At 39.6% G+C, this 14,636-nt stretch overlaps 1 protein-coding gene across 1 annotated transcript; it reads right to left on the bottom strand.

Annotated features, from left to right (window-relative positions):
- Positions 1-9,063: 9,063 nt before the first annotated feature.
- LOC133756416 (olfactory receptor 2W1-like) lies at positions 9,064-10,017 on the bottom strand. The gene has a single exon (XM_062187110.1). It carries the CDS (start codon positions 10,015-10,017, stop codon positions 9,064-9,066), a length of 954 nt encoding a protein of 317 aa, XP_062043094.1.
- Between the last annotated feature and the right edge of the window lie 4,619 nt (positions 10,018-14,636).

The raw sequence follows: 14,636 nt of genomic DNA, 5'->3' as shown, positions 1-14,636 counted from the left end.
AACATTGTTCAAGTTTCTGCTGCTAGTAATTGTACTGAAATCTAAAATAATTAAAAATATCACAGAAAAACTCTGTATATTGGAAATATATTTTGAAAAATATAGGATGAATTGTTGATAACGCATGCTTGCAGGTTTTCATAAACCTCAAAAGTGTAACACATGTAAATATATGTGACACATAGTTCTCTTTTACATAAAGCTGCTAAGAAGAGGCAAATACTGGCATGAGTTAAAGATGCCTTGCAGCAATGTTGTTCAAACATTTCAATTCATTCAACAGGTACCACAGCAATTGTTCTAACAGCTTGGAATACATGAGTGGATAAAACGGTTAATGATCTGCCTTGTGAAGTTTACAATCACTAATTAATTCGTGTTTCCATTTTCTGTTTTTTCCTCTCTTCCTACGTTGGAGAGGATACACCTCATAGTCAAGCTAACATGCTCCCCAAACGTGGCACATGCCCTAAACTAACCACGCTGTGGTTCTGCCCGCAGTTTCTCAGGGTCTGCAGAGCCTAACCAAAGAGAAGACCCCCTCGGGGGTCCTAGAGGGGCAAGCGGCGCGTTACCATGGATACTGCGGAGCCTAAAGACGCCCTGCCCCTTTGGAGCTCCAAAGCTCCGCTCTCTGTTGGTCGAAGAGAGGGCGGCCAGGCCGTCTGTTTCCCACAGCTGGGCACTGAAGCAAGCGCGACTGCTGTGACCAACCCTAGAATTCTGATCACAGCTTTCACTTCTTTCCTCTCTGCCAATTTCTTTTCCCTTCAGGTTGATTATTTGTTTTATGATTTGTAATTATTGATATGATGTGGAAGAGGTTAGCTTTCATAGTCAAGCTAATCTGCTCCCTAAATGTGACAAGTGTCCCAAACTAACCAAGCTGTGATTCAGCCAGCGCGGTGTGCCAAGACGGACCAAGCAGAAGACTTCTGCGCAGGTCTCATCCATTCAAGGCTTTTTCCCCCTTTCTTTTCTCCTGGGCTTTTCATGCAGGGTAATAATGTGAAAGACAGCGTGGAGCTTCAGGACTTCCCTGGTGTTTAAAGCCGCACTGCCAGTGGACACAAAATGCAGGGCAGCTGCTGTCCCTTTGCTCAAAACGTCAGCCACTCTGGAGAAGGCACTTAGCCACTGAGACAGAGGCCCTGGCTGTCCTGAGTCAGAGCCCCACATCTTCAGAACTTCCCTGCATCCAAAACTAGATTTACCCATGGGCTACAGGAGAGGCTGTCAGTGGGCAGGTGGACCAGCTGCCACCCATAGTAACCAGAAGCAAAAGTGCTCTTTCCCAGGCCATCTGTACCCTTGCAGTCCTTATCTCTGTTGGAGGCCTGGGAATGGATCCCTCAGATTAATTTAGGACCCTGGTTCGGGGCTGTCATGGGACAAATATAGAGAAGGCTTGTCCCATTTCCTATTAAGGATTGCTGTTGGTGGGGAGGTGGGGCGAGAACAGATGTAAGTACAAGGAGATGTGGAACATTCCAGACACTTCATTTATGACCCTGTTGTATCCTCGTAACAAGGCCCCGTCAGATCAACAAGCCATGGCTCACAGAGGCGAAGTCAGTTTTACTAGCTCATACAGTTCTTAGAGGCAGAGCCAAAATCAGATCTGTTTTACAAAGCATTGCTCTTTCTGCTGATTGTGAACCATTCACCACTATCTTAGGCCTTTCTCTCTTCAATTATTTATTGGACAGGGAGAGTTGGACAGTGAGAGAGAGAGAGAGAAAGAGACCGAGAGAAAGCTCTTCCTTCCCTTGGTTCCTGGTCTCCCATGCGGGTGCAGGGCTCACACTTGGGCCATCCTCCACTGCCTTCCTGGGCCACAGCAGAGAGCTGGTCTGGAAGAGGAGCAACCAGGACAGAATCCGGCGCCCCAACCGGGACTAGAACCTGGGGTGCCAGCGCCACAGGCGGAGGATTAGCTAAGTGAGCTGCTGCGCCAGCCCTCTCTCTTCAATTTATAAGTGAATTTGGGAAATAACTCCAATTGGTGAATCACCTGGGAATGTTTTGAAAAAGTACAGAAAGAGTGGGAAGAAAAGTAAGCGGTTTTTCTATGTGTTGAGTAAGAGGAGAAATGTAATCTGAGTGGGAACACCAAAAGTGCTGCAAATCACTGATTTGATGGAGTCTCCCCAGATGGGTGAGTTGGAGCTAAGTGGCTGTGTAGGAGGAGTGGGGCAACATTAAGAAATAATCTAATAAATATTTGTAAATTAAAAAAAGAATATAATAGAAAATTCAGCTTTGAGCTTCTTTAGGACGACAGGCATGCATTTGTTACTATATTCATGTTTGGTAAGGAGGTCCTCACTCCGCTATGTTTAATCAGAGAATTAAGCTACACAGAAGTCTGTCAGGTATTTGGACTGGAAAATCTTCATTTAATTCAATGAGATAAAATGAATAGATCAGTTGTGCCTAATAGCTCGCCACTACTACAAGGCTTTAGCTTGTATTTTATTGAGAAGGAAATAGTCTAGTATGGTTGTGTAAGAAAAAAAAAAAAAAACAAAAATACCAGTTTCCATTGTTGAAGGTACATCAGACAGAGGTGGAGTGGAGCCTGTGGGGTGGCTACCAGCTGGGGGAACCTCACCTTCATGATCTTGTATTTCCTGTGGCATAGCACACTTCTAACACTGGTAGTTTTTAGGGTGCACTTAAAGGGATCACATGTGCATATCTGACTTTTTATTTTTTCACACGTGCCTTTTTTGAGTCATGTGCTCGCTACAGTGATTATATAGAAGCCCTGGGCCCTATCTGTTTAGAGAGTTGGGTTGCTTTGGGTGAAAAGCCTGGGTTTAGAGCTTACTTGTCCTCTTCGACTTCCTAGTACAATCAAGCCTGTTAATTTTGCTTTTTAATTAATTCTCAGCTCTGCTGTGCTCCATCCAGGTCCAGAACACTGTCATCTGCCATTGTCATTACTGCAAAGCTTTCGTCTTGAGAGAATAGTGTCTGAAAAAATTCAGTCTCTGTCTCTCCCTCTCCTCACCGCCCCTCACGCCCTTCTCTGGCGGTGGACAGCGCTCTCTTCAGGGGAACGGGTGTAATTAACCACACCTGTTTCCTTTCTGTTATGGATCCACTGGACACCGTGGAATGGGAGTCCCCGGGAGGAAGGGGGACTTCCTTAAGAGCCTCACACCAGAACAAATTTCTGTCAGTTTTTGAGCTGCAGACTCTGAGGGAGGTGAGTGCTTTTCAGGCCGGAAAACCTGAAAACCTGCCACGAAGGCAGACAGAATGCAGGGCGCCCCGAGACGCAATTGCCTTAAAAAAGAAACAGGCGTCTGCCGCGTTAGAGGGACCGCTTTGCAGGAATCTGGAGCAATTCTTTCTGCTAGGCGGACTGTCAGTGCCTGTGCCTTGAAATCCCATTCTCAGTAGCGCCACCTTGTGACACTGAGAAGAAATGGCAATAGGGGACTTGGGGGCTGTCTGGTTGGGCGTGCAAACTGATAGGAACTCAATTTTGGCATCTGAAATTTGGGGATCCTTTAGGGGAAAGGAAATCAACAATGAAGACACTTGAAATTCTGTTCATAGTGCAAGTGGAGGCTGATGTATTAATAGAAAAATAATAACAAAGAGAAACAATGGGCCATATTTGTGCTTGGAGTTCAACAGGACATTTCTTGCTAGCCAAGATATGCACAGTGGCAAGAAAGGAAGTTTATCCTTTGGTATTTCAGTTGACTCAAGGATATAAAATATGAACCACTGTTTTCATGTGGCCACTGTAAGTTTACACTTAAAATCTTAGATAAAGTTTATTATTCTTTGATAGTTTTTCTTTTTGGTGTTACACTTAATGATTACTGTATCCTGAAACAAATATTCTAATTTCTCTGGAATATTTCACTCAAGATAATCTATAGTTTTGTAAACTAGCAAAACTATTAAATGTCCTCTTTAAAAAATCTGTTTCCGACGAATGGTCAATATTAATATCTCTTAAAAAAGATTTTTTTTTAACATGGAACTGCCTTTTTTCAATAGAAGTAAAAATTAAGACTAGAAATAGTCTCACATTTCACAGGTTTTGTTGCTAGCAGGATTAATGAAAACTTCTAGTTTTCTAAGCTTTCTAGACTCAGAATTATGGCTAAGAGATTTTTGATGTATATTATTTCTAGAGGCTTTTTCTTTAAAAAATTCATATAGCAGTATATACTCAATACAAAAGACATGAATGAGATATCCCTTTTCCTAAGTTATCAAACTTAAAAAATAGTATACCAAGGGATTTCCAGTTATTTTTAAAACCCTAGTAACCAAAGGCAATAATTGAATGCAGGTGTCAGTTGCCAACCTGGAAGACTATTAATGCTTCTCGCATGTGCTAGATCCTAGGTGTGTGTATCTTTTTTTTTTTTTAAAGATTTATTTATTTATTTGAAAGGCAGAGTTATAGAGAGGCAGAGGCAGAGAGAGAGAAATAGAGCAGGATTTCAAAATGAACATGAGTTGAGCTTTAAAATACATGGAGTAAATTAATAGGAAATTATTAAAAGGTTTTGTCATTTTTGGACTACGTTATAATGAAAATTTTTTCTTTTATTCTTCCTGTTCTTCTGCTTTCCAAGTATAGTCTTCCATCTATGAGGGTTTCACATCCATGGATTCAACCAATGGTGGATTTTTGGAAAAAATTGCATTACGGATTTCTTCTCATCATTATTCTCTAAACAGTACAGTACAACTATTTATATGACACTTAAATTGTACTAGCTATTATAAATAATCTGGAGATAATTTAAAGTATACAGAAAGTCCTGTACAGTTTAAATGCAAATAGTATGCTATTTTCTAGAAGGGAACTCAAGCACCTACAGATTGGGTATCCCCAGGGTGCTGGAACCAATACCCCATGGGTACTGAGGTACACACATGGAACTCCAAGGTATGTTGTAAAGAATCTATGTTGTAAAGCCTGTGAAAGAAAAATGATATTCTCCTTCTCTTTCCCTAAGCCTATGTGTTTCATAAATTGTAAATAATTAGGTAATTCATATGCCTGCAATGTTAAAAGTGGAAGACATTGCTCCCGTGTTTATTTTATTTATTTTATTTTTTATTTTTTTTTAAGGGAAAGGGTTTATTGGAGAATACCCTACAGACCGGAGTGAAGGGGTGGCGAAGGAAAAAGAGAAGGAGACTGTAAGAGAGAGAGACAGAGACTTGCCATATTCTGTAGAAACAACTTTCATGGAGACTTTATAAAAACTATTTCTATCATTCTACCAACACTTACTATGTAATGTATGTCACAAACTGATTAAGATGCAGAAAAATCATACTGTTAAACCATAAGTCAAAATTTAGCATTTCAGGTTCTTGCCATTTACTTTTTTTTTTTTTTTTTTGACAGGCAGAGTGGATAGTGAGCGAGAGAGAGACAGAGAGAAAGGTCTTCCTTTTTGCGGTTGGTTCACCCTCCAATGGCCGCTGCGGCTGGCACATCTCGCTGATCCAAAGCCAGGAGCCAGGTGCTTCTCCTGGTCTCCCATGCGGGTGCAGGGCCCAAGCACTTGGGCCATCCCTTGGGCCATCCTCCACTGGCTTCCCGGGCCATAGCAGAGAGCTGGCCTGGAAGAGGGGCAACCGGGATAGAATTCGGTGCCCCAACCGTGACTAGAACCCGGTGTGCCGGCGCCGCAAGGTGGAGGATTAGCCTGTTAAGGCACGGTGCCGGCCTTGCCATTTACTTTTGTAAGAATGCTAAGCACTGGCTCAAACAAGATATGCAACATGGTAAGCTTTAGGATTTATTTGGAAAGTGAGAAGAATACAGAGGAATGTGCAGGCTTTATTAAGGGGGAGTGGGCCAAGAAGGGTAGATGGGAGCTCCACACCCTTAGATGGAGAGCGCAGGTGGGAGTCTGCAGGCAAAAGGGCAGGCAAGGCAGAGCAGTGCTGGCAGGAGAAGGGCAGGCCTCTCATTCACTTACAAATGGGAGTGGTTACATAGTCTGATTGACAGGTGGGTAGATACAGGTGAGTTCAAGTAGGGAGCAAGTGGCACCCAGCTCATGGGCCTAATCCTATCTCCCTGACCAGTCCCATATCAACACGATGAAGAAGTTCTTTGTTGTTGGAAAGCTCATCAATGCCTTTCCCTCAAATACACAAATAAACAAGAAAATCAAATGGGATAATGCCATATTCTAATATTTCAGAGTTTTGAGGGAATTTGGCAGATGGACTGAGAGTTCTGAGGACCTTTTCCTATGAGGTAAGATTTCAATTGGATGTGGAAGATTTTTAAGTGATAAATGTATCAAGATGTAGGATCAGTCCTTCTGACAAACAAAAGTTGATACCCATTTTCAGTGATAACAATTTCAGCATTCTATACTTTTCCTTCTGTAGTTTTTACAATAACAAAGCTTTCCTTGTTTTATTTATTGTCTGATATCATTAGCCTATCTTATAATTTTCATTTTTAACCATGGCTTATACAATTGACAGTTTTAAATTTAGTTGTAGAGAGAGATCCAAACTTTAAACTATGGTTATGACGTTCTTATTATGGAAATTGGAGGATCATAGAGTTTGAAGTCTGGCAAGAGAGATCATGAATTCTTACTACTCGCTCACCCTTCCAGTTACTCCACGCAGTTGGTGGCTTACTTGGCTTTTGATTGCCACAACATGGTCATGGTAGATGGGAGAAATCTTTCACATGCAGGAAGGATTTTGAATTTCTGAAAGACTGACTCATAGAGAAGTGAATCTCCAGCACTGAGACCCTCAGATTTTGAAGGCATTTCCCAGTAAAATAAAGTGAAAAAATGTGTGCGGGGGTGGAGGGGAGGGTGGTAGGGACAGCATGAAATTGCTAATTTTTGTTTTGTTGATTAAGACCATCAAGCTCTTTTCAAAAAATTCACCATGTTTTACAACATTCAACTGAAGAAAGCATATAAAAACAAGGAGGAGAAGGATATGGTTTTAATTTTTTTTTATTTACAGGTAGAGTTATAGACAGTGAGAGAGAGAGAGAGAGAGAGAGAAAGGTCTTCTTTCCACTGGTTCACCCCCCCAAATGGCTGTGATGGCTGGAGCTGCCCCAATCCTAAGCCAGGAGACAGGTGCTTTCTCCTGGTCTCCCACACGGGTGCAGGTGCCCAAGCACTTGGGCCATCCTCCACTGCCTTCCCTGGCCACAGCAGAGAGCTGGACTGGAAGAGGAGCAACCGGGACTAGAACCCGGCGCCCATATGGGATGCTGGTGCCACAAGGCGGAGGATTAACCAAGTGAACCACAGAGCCGGCCCCTAAGATATGGTTTTAAAAAACAAATTTTTCACTGACTTCATTTCATCTTATGAGAAACATCTTCTTTTCATTTTTCCAGATTGGGGGAAGGGGAAGAGTCGCTCAAAGACCAGCCCTGTTCTAAATTTGACATTAGGACATTTATCTAAAAGCTTTGAGAAATCGATATCTACCTTCTTTCATGTATCTACCAGGGAGGAAATAAATTAAAATCTATAAAGCCATGTTAATTTCTCTTTGGAGATATCTACACATTCCCTGAAAGAGTGCTTCTCAAACTTTAGCCTGATAGAATCACTTGGAATGTTTATTTATTTATTTTTTTAAAAAGTAGATTCCTGGGACCACCCTCAGATTGTTAACTCAGTAGTTCTGGGTTGGGGACCAAGATTTGAATTTCTAAGAAGTTATCATGTGATGCTGATATTTACTGTCCAAGGGCCACATCTCTCTCCAGGATTAAGTCTAAACTCATTATTGGGCCATAAAATGGCAAGAGCTAAACTACTATCGAAGTAACACTTTGATAGTAGGTACTCCATTTTACAGCACCAGAGACTCCATCTTGAGGAAGCACCCCCCCCCCCCCCCCCCCGTGAGATTCTGGTCTACAACTGTGATTAACAGTACACTGCATCCCACTAGGCAGAACACAGACACTCCCTAGCATGATTGTGCAAGCTTAAAACAGATAGGCTGCACCTGGATTAATGTTAAGATTGTAATTGATGTTAGTTTCACATAGACCTTAGGTCAGCTTGATCCAAATAACCTTGTATTTCCCCTCTCCCCCCAATCCTAGCAATGTACTCCCCCTCCCTGCCTTGTGGTTTTTACCTTTATAAATCCTGTTGCTTTGAGCTTCAGAGTCAAGAGTTCTTTAGAGCATGAGCCCACTCTCCACCGCCAGCAATAAAGGACCATCAAATTTTATCAGTGTGTGGTGCTTCTCTGTTTGCACTCGCTCAGGAACAACACTATAGGAGAAAGTCTCCAAAATATGGTGGCTTAATTAATATTATACAATATAGATATTTTTCTTCTATAATAGTTTGTAGTCCTTGCTTTGCTAGTGTGATTAGTATTCTTTTATCTTATTCTTGAATTCTCAGAGTTTTGTTTTCATTTGCATGTTCAAAGCTGGGTACCCTCCACATTTACATTCCAATCAATGGCAAGAGGAGTGCGTGAAGTGAGTGCAAGTAGCTTCTTTATACCTAGGAAGATGACCCACAAGGTGCACACACCATTTTCCTGGCATTGTGTTGGTGGAGTCCAGGCTAAGGAATGTGACTTACAGCACAGTGCGCAGATGAATTAAGACTTGAAGCAGAAGGTGGAATGTGCATTGGTAGGCTGCTGTGGCAATAACATTTGAATCAAGAGGACTGTCATTTTTCAAAAATGTACTGAGTTTTGGAAGAGAAATCGGCATCCAGCATAGTTCTTCGTTAGAATAGATGGCCATGTGAAATCTTTGCTGAATACTTTGCACACACCTCATTCATTAAATATAACTGCATTTCATAACTATGTGCTTGTCTGTAGTCCCTGATTAGTCCATAATTGTGTTTTATTTTTATGTCTGTATCTCCTTACCATTTCTATTTTCTATTTATTTACAAAGTTAAATATTATACCTAGTATAATTCTTGGTACATAGAGAACACTGAATAAATTATCTTTGAATAAAGTAACTGATTGGCTTCTGTTGATACAGGATAATATTTCTTTAACTCTACAATCTGGTTGATTTTTCTATCTAACTAATGTCTTGGTTGAACTTTTTCCTATCCTCAGTATTCTCTTCACTGCATTCTTCACATCTTTGTTTCTTAAAGTGTAAATCAGAGGATTAAGACTGGGTGTGACAATTGTGTAAAAGAGAGTGAAGAACTTCCCTTCATCTTGAGATATCTTATTCTGTGGCTTCATGTACATATAAATGATTGTCCCATAAAACAGGGTTACTACGGTGAGGTGGGAACCACATGTATTTAGAACCTTACGCCACTTTGCTGCTGACTTGATCCTCATTACAGCTTGAGCGATGACTCCATATGAGATGAGAATAAGTAATAGCGGTGTTAATAGAATGATTACTCCGAGAGCAAAAACAACAATCTCAATTACTTTTGAATAAACACAAGCCATCTTGATCAAAGCTGGCATCTCACAGAAAAAATTATCCACTTTCCTGTGCCCACATCTTGGTAACTTCAAAGTCAAGGAACAAACAATTAAGGCACTGCCAAGACCACCCAACCAGGCAGTCAGCACCATCCTCTGGCATAGCTGAGGGTGCATGATTACTGTGTAGTGAAGAGGTTGACAGACAGCAGCATAGCGGTCATAGGCCATCACAGCCAAGAGAAGACATTCTGTGGCTCCCAAGTCAAGGGCAAAGAAGAACTGGAGCACACACCCTCCATAGGTAATAGATTTCTTTGGACCCCATAGATTTACCAGCATCTGGGGGATAATGCTAGTTGTATAACAGAGGTCCAGAAAAGACAGATTGGATAAGAAAAAATACATGGGAGTATGGAGCTGGGCATCTAGATAAGACACAAGGATGATGGTTGTGTTTCCTACCAAAGTCACGACATAGAAGATGAAGACAACTGCAGAGATGATGCGTTCTAACTGTGGTCGATCAGAAAATCCCAGAAGGATGAAGTCTGTCTCGAAACTTCCGTTGCTTGTTTCCATTGCTTTCGAAAGGCTAGGAGACCATACCATAGTAACCAGCACAGATTTCAGCATTAGGTAGAAATAAAAATCCCTGAAGTTTGTCATGAGTATCTAAAACTTACTTATTTGCATGTTTTTTTCCCTCTTGGGAACATCTCTATTACATTTCCTCAGTGTTCAATATCCAGAGCCTCTGTGTATTTAATCCTATCAAAGTGAGTTTAAAATAGTACAGTAACCCAATTTCTGAATTATAAGTCATTGAAAAGGATTAATATATCACAAATGGTTCTGTGTATTTTGATTAAGTAATAAAATCATATAGTTAATTATAGAATTTTAAGTGTAGGATGTATTTTGAGGAGTTGTTTTTGACACCATGACACAAGCATTACTTGACCATAACAAATGTTTGCTTTATCAAATTAGTTGAAGTAAATATCTAAGTGACACATTTTCTTGGGATATTTATACCATTTGAAAGCATAGTCACTTCCACATGTCTATTTCCTAACCACTATAATCATAATCATAACCACAATTACCTCCAACCTCCTCTTCATATATTTGATCCTTTTCAATGTTGCATAAACTGTTCTTTTTTTTTTTTTTTAAATAGGCAGAGTGGATAGTGAGAGAGAGAGAGACATAGAGAGAAAGGTCTTCCTTTGCCGTTGGTTCACCCTCCAATGGCCGCTGTGGCTGGCGCACCGCGCTGATCCAAAGCCAGGAGGCAGGTACTTATCCTGGTCTCCCATGGGGTGCAGGGGCCAAGCACTTGGGCCATCCTCCACTGCACTCCCGGGCCACAGCAGAGAGCTGGCCTGGAAGAGGGGCAACCGGGACTAGAACCTGGTGTGCTGGCGTCGCAAGGTGGAGGATTAGCCTATTGAGCCGCGGCACCGGCCATAAACTGTTCTTAAGAAATAAATTTTGGTATTTTCTTTTTCACTGCCAATTTTGGGGTTTGTTTCTGTTTGTCAGGAAGCAACATATTTCTTATATTAACATTTATTTATGTACAAAGGCCATATGTTTTGTTGAATACCCTTAACACCATTAAATAATCTCATTGACTTGTTGTAGTTAAAAGTTGAACTAATTCCAGAGCCGTTTGGATACCACATACATGTAACAGCAATTTATTTCTACTCCTCACCTGGTCCTTCAGAACTAACCATCAGATAATTCAGACAACAAGCATTCATTAAGCTGATGACTTGTTTTTCCCCATGGAATTTCTCAATTATGTGAGGTCTTCAATTTTTTTAAATTATTTATGTGAAACTATCACTTCATTTTGACTCTACAAAAGTGCAGACAAGGGATACAAATGCCATCAACCTCGCTGTTCCTGAATATTATACAATGTCATTGAGTAAATGGAATGTTTAATGATAAATTTTTAAATGTTTTCTTCTGCAAATACTTCCTGATCATGAATTTCAGACCTAGATTTGTAGGGACTATGAAATAAAAACTCATATACTGCAATTATATAGTAAAATAATGTGAAGATAAGTTATTTAGAGTATATAATTATTATAAACTTTTTTGTTATAACATGACAGTATTATAGAGAAGGAGCTTCTATTAATAAGTATTATGAGATAGGGATGTAGTTTATCTCAATATGAAAATGTAAATGTAGGGGCTGGTGCCGTGGCTCACTTGGCTAATCCTCCGCCTGCAGTGCTGGCATCCCATATAGGCGCTGGGTTCTAGTCCTGGTTGCTCCTCTTCCAGTCCAGCTCTCTGCTGTGGCCCGGAAAGGAAGTGGAGGATGGCCCAAGTGCTTGGGCCCTGCACCCGCATAGGAGACCAGGAGGAAGCACCTGGCTCTTGGCTTTGGGTTGGTGTAGTTCCAGCCATAACAGCCATTTGGGGGGTGAACCAATGGAAAGAAGACCTTTCTCTCTCTCTCTCTCTCTCTCTCTGTCTCTCTCTCTCTCTCTCTCTGTCTAACTCTCTGTCAAATAAAAAAAAAATAGGTAATTCTAAAAAAAGAAAATGTAAATGTAATTTAATTATTGAGTGTTCAGCTTTAATGTAGGATATAAGCTAGGTCAACACATAGTGCTTGAGGGCACAAGTTCTGGATTCAAAACACCTGGCATCAAATTTGCACTTCACTGCTTGGAAGTCATGTGTCCTTGGGCAATTATTTAACCTGTTTGTGTATAAGGTTCTTCATATACAAAGCGATTATATAACAATATTCTCTTCAGCCAAGAAAGGTTGTAAGGATTAATACTTGGAAAAATTAATACCTGGAATTGTGCTTGGCTCATATTTAATTCTAAAAATGATAAATTATATCCATATATCACCAGATCATTATGATTTTAGATAGAGTATACTTTTTCCATTTATTTTTAATACTAGTGATTTTGCCATGAATTTCTAGAGCTAAACTGGAATATTTAAAAATTTTACATAACTTTAAAAATGAACAAACATACTTATGCACAGAAAATATGCACGAACTGAATGCCAATATTCAGCTCATGAACCTCAAGTCCAGGAGAAGGTTGGAGCTCCACAAAAGCTTTGATATGTCTGGTTGCATTCCAAAGTGCACTGAGTTCTTTTGATTGCTTCACAGTGGAGAGTGTTGAGAATTAAAAGGCCATTATATAAAGTTGAAACCGACTTCAGGAGCCATGATTGCAGCCTTCTGCCCTGCCTTGGAGATCCTGGCACAAAAATTATCATGCAAGTATTATGTGCATACTTCAGCAACAGGAAAGCCATTTGCACATGCTCCTTTAATCAGTGCTTCATACTTATTCTGAGTTCAAAGATTCTGAACTTTGGCTTTTTTCCTTTATTCTGAGAATCACATAGAATAGTCAATTCATTATGGTGTCCTAAAAGAACTTTTTTATTATAAAATGATATGTGAATACAAGAAACAAACTGAAAATAAACACTTGATGACTTTAAGTGAATATTCCTGTACTTATCACTCTAGCCAAGAAATAGGACTTTGTCAGCCACTCCAGGAGCTTCTCTTTGTGCCTCATTCCAATAATAATCCTCCATGTTCACTGAAGTATCCTTTATGTTTATACTAATCACGACCTTACATTTCAGGAGTTTCATGACTCAAATGTGCGTGTCTGGTCAATAAAGTTTAGTGTTGTTTATTAAAAAAGTTTGCATCTTTTAAGTCTTTTTTGCTATTAGAATCTCTTACCAAATACACTCAAATTTCTATTCTCAGACAAAGCATACTGTTAGCTGTTTCTGACATTGCATGACCTCTAATTGTTATGCTTTTCTGGTTGTCCTCTGCTGGACACACTGATTTATCAAATACCTCAAATTTGTGAATTCAAATGTGAACACAACATTCCATATGTGCAACACTACTGAAGAGAACAGAACACATTTTCTAAAATATATGTTAGTTACTTTTAGCAGGTATAAACATTTCTAGCTCTATTTAAACTTTATATCACATAAGACCCCAGATATCATTATTGGAAATGCTGCCAGGGCAGGAATTATACTTTATGTAATTTAATGTTGTGAATCCAAATATGGGATTTTAATTATGTGCTGTTTAACATTTTTCATATTGATTTAAGCCTTAGGTTTCAATCTTTAGGTTTTTAAAAAGTTTTAGTTTAAAGGCGAATGTGATATTAAAAATGGGGCAGAGCACTGGAGTTATAGAAATATATGATAAAAAAGAGACACACTACATTATAATTGAAATTCATTTTTTTACTATGGTCTTCAGTCCCAAATAATATAACATAAATTAGCAATTTGCTTTCCTCAGTAAAATTTAAGATAAATTAACCATATTTAGATATAATTTAGAGGTATGTAATAATATGGAGAGATAATTAGATCACAAAAATTTCAAGAGTAGCTAAAGTGTTGCAAAATCCAAAAACATGTTAAATTGGTCTTTTATTAATTATAAAGCAAGAAGCATATTGCTGCAGTTATACAAAATGCAAGTAGAAAAATAAAGCTAAAGACTCCGGATTCTTACCACCTGTATTTGTTTTGTACTCGTCTCAGGCATGCTCTTGTGTGTACTCTTGAGTAGCCAGTTAACCTCCTTAAGTCTCAATTTTTTCATCTGTAAAATAGTTATTCTAGCGGCACCTGCTTTGGAGGATGGTTGCAAGGAGGAGTAAATGATCTGTTAAGTATAAGACATTTAGCGAGATGCTTTGGTTAAAAGAGAAAATTTGATTACTTTAAAATCCACTCACTGTCCTTGTAGACTGACTCCTGAGAGGGCATCACTGGTATGATTTATATCTCATATATCACTCCCATTTTTGCGTTCATTTCAGACTGAGGTAAATGGTATTTAGATTTCTGTTTTCTACCTACCCTGTGTCTTTTTCTGTGGAAGATAACAGAGAATACTTACCAGAAGGCTGAAAGATTAGAATATATTTCTATTTTCTTGTAGGAAGAATCCACAGCTGTCATACTTCCACCTGGTTCAAATGTATCCACATTACTATTACAATGATTCCCCACTTCATTAATAATCGGAAAAGAATTTTTGTTGGATAATCGCTTAAGTCCTGAAAATTGGGTTTCACTTCCCAGTTTCACATCCTGCCCCACAGTCCCATTCAAATTTAAATTCAGCGGCTGAACTA

This window comes from Lepus europaeus, chromosome 3 (genome assembly GCF_033115175.1).
Source record: "Lepus europaeus isolate LE1 chromosome 3, mLepTim1.pri, whole genome shotgun sequence".
Classification (NCBI taxonomy): Eukaryota; Metazoa; Chordata; class Mammalia; order Lagomorpha; family Leporidae; genus Lepus; species Lepus europaeus.
The sequence above is the reverse complement of the archived record's forward strand: the minus strand, read 5'-3'. Positions and strand labels throughout refer to the sequence as shown.

Coding starts and splice junctions, on each gene's coding strand:
- LOC133756416 (XM_062187110.1), bottom strand. CDS start 10,017: ATGGAAACAAGCAACGGAAGTTTCGAGACAGACTTCATCCTTCTGGGA.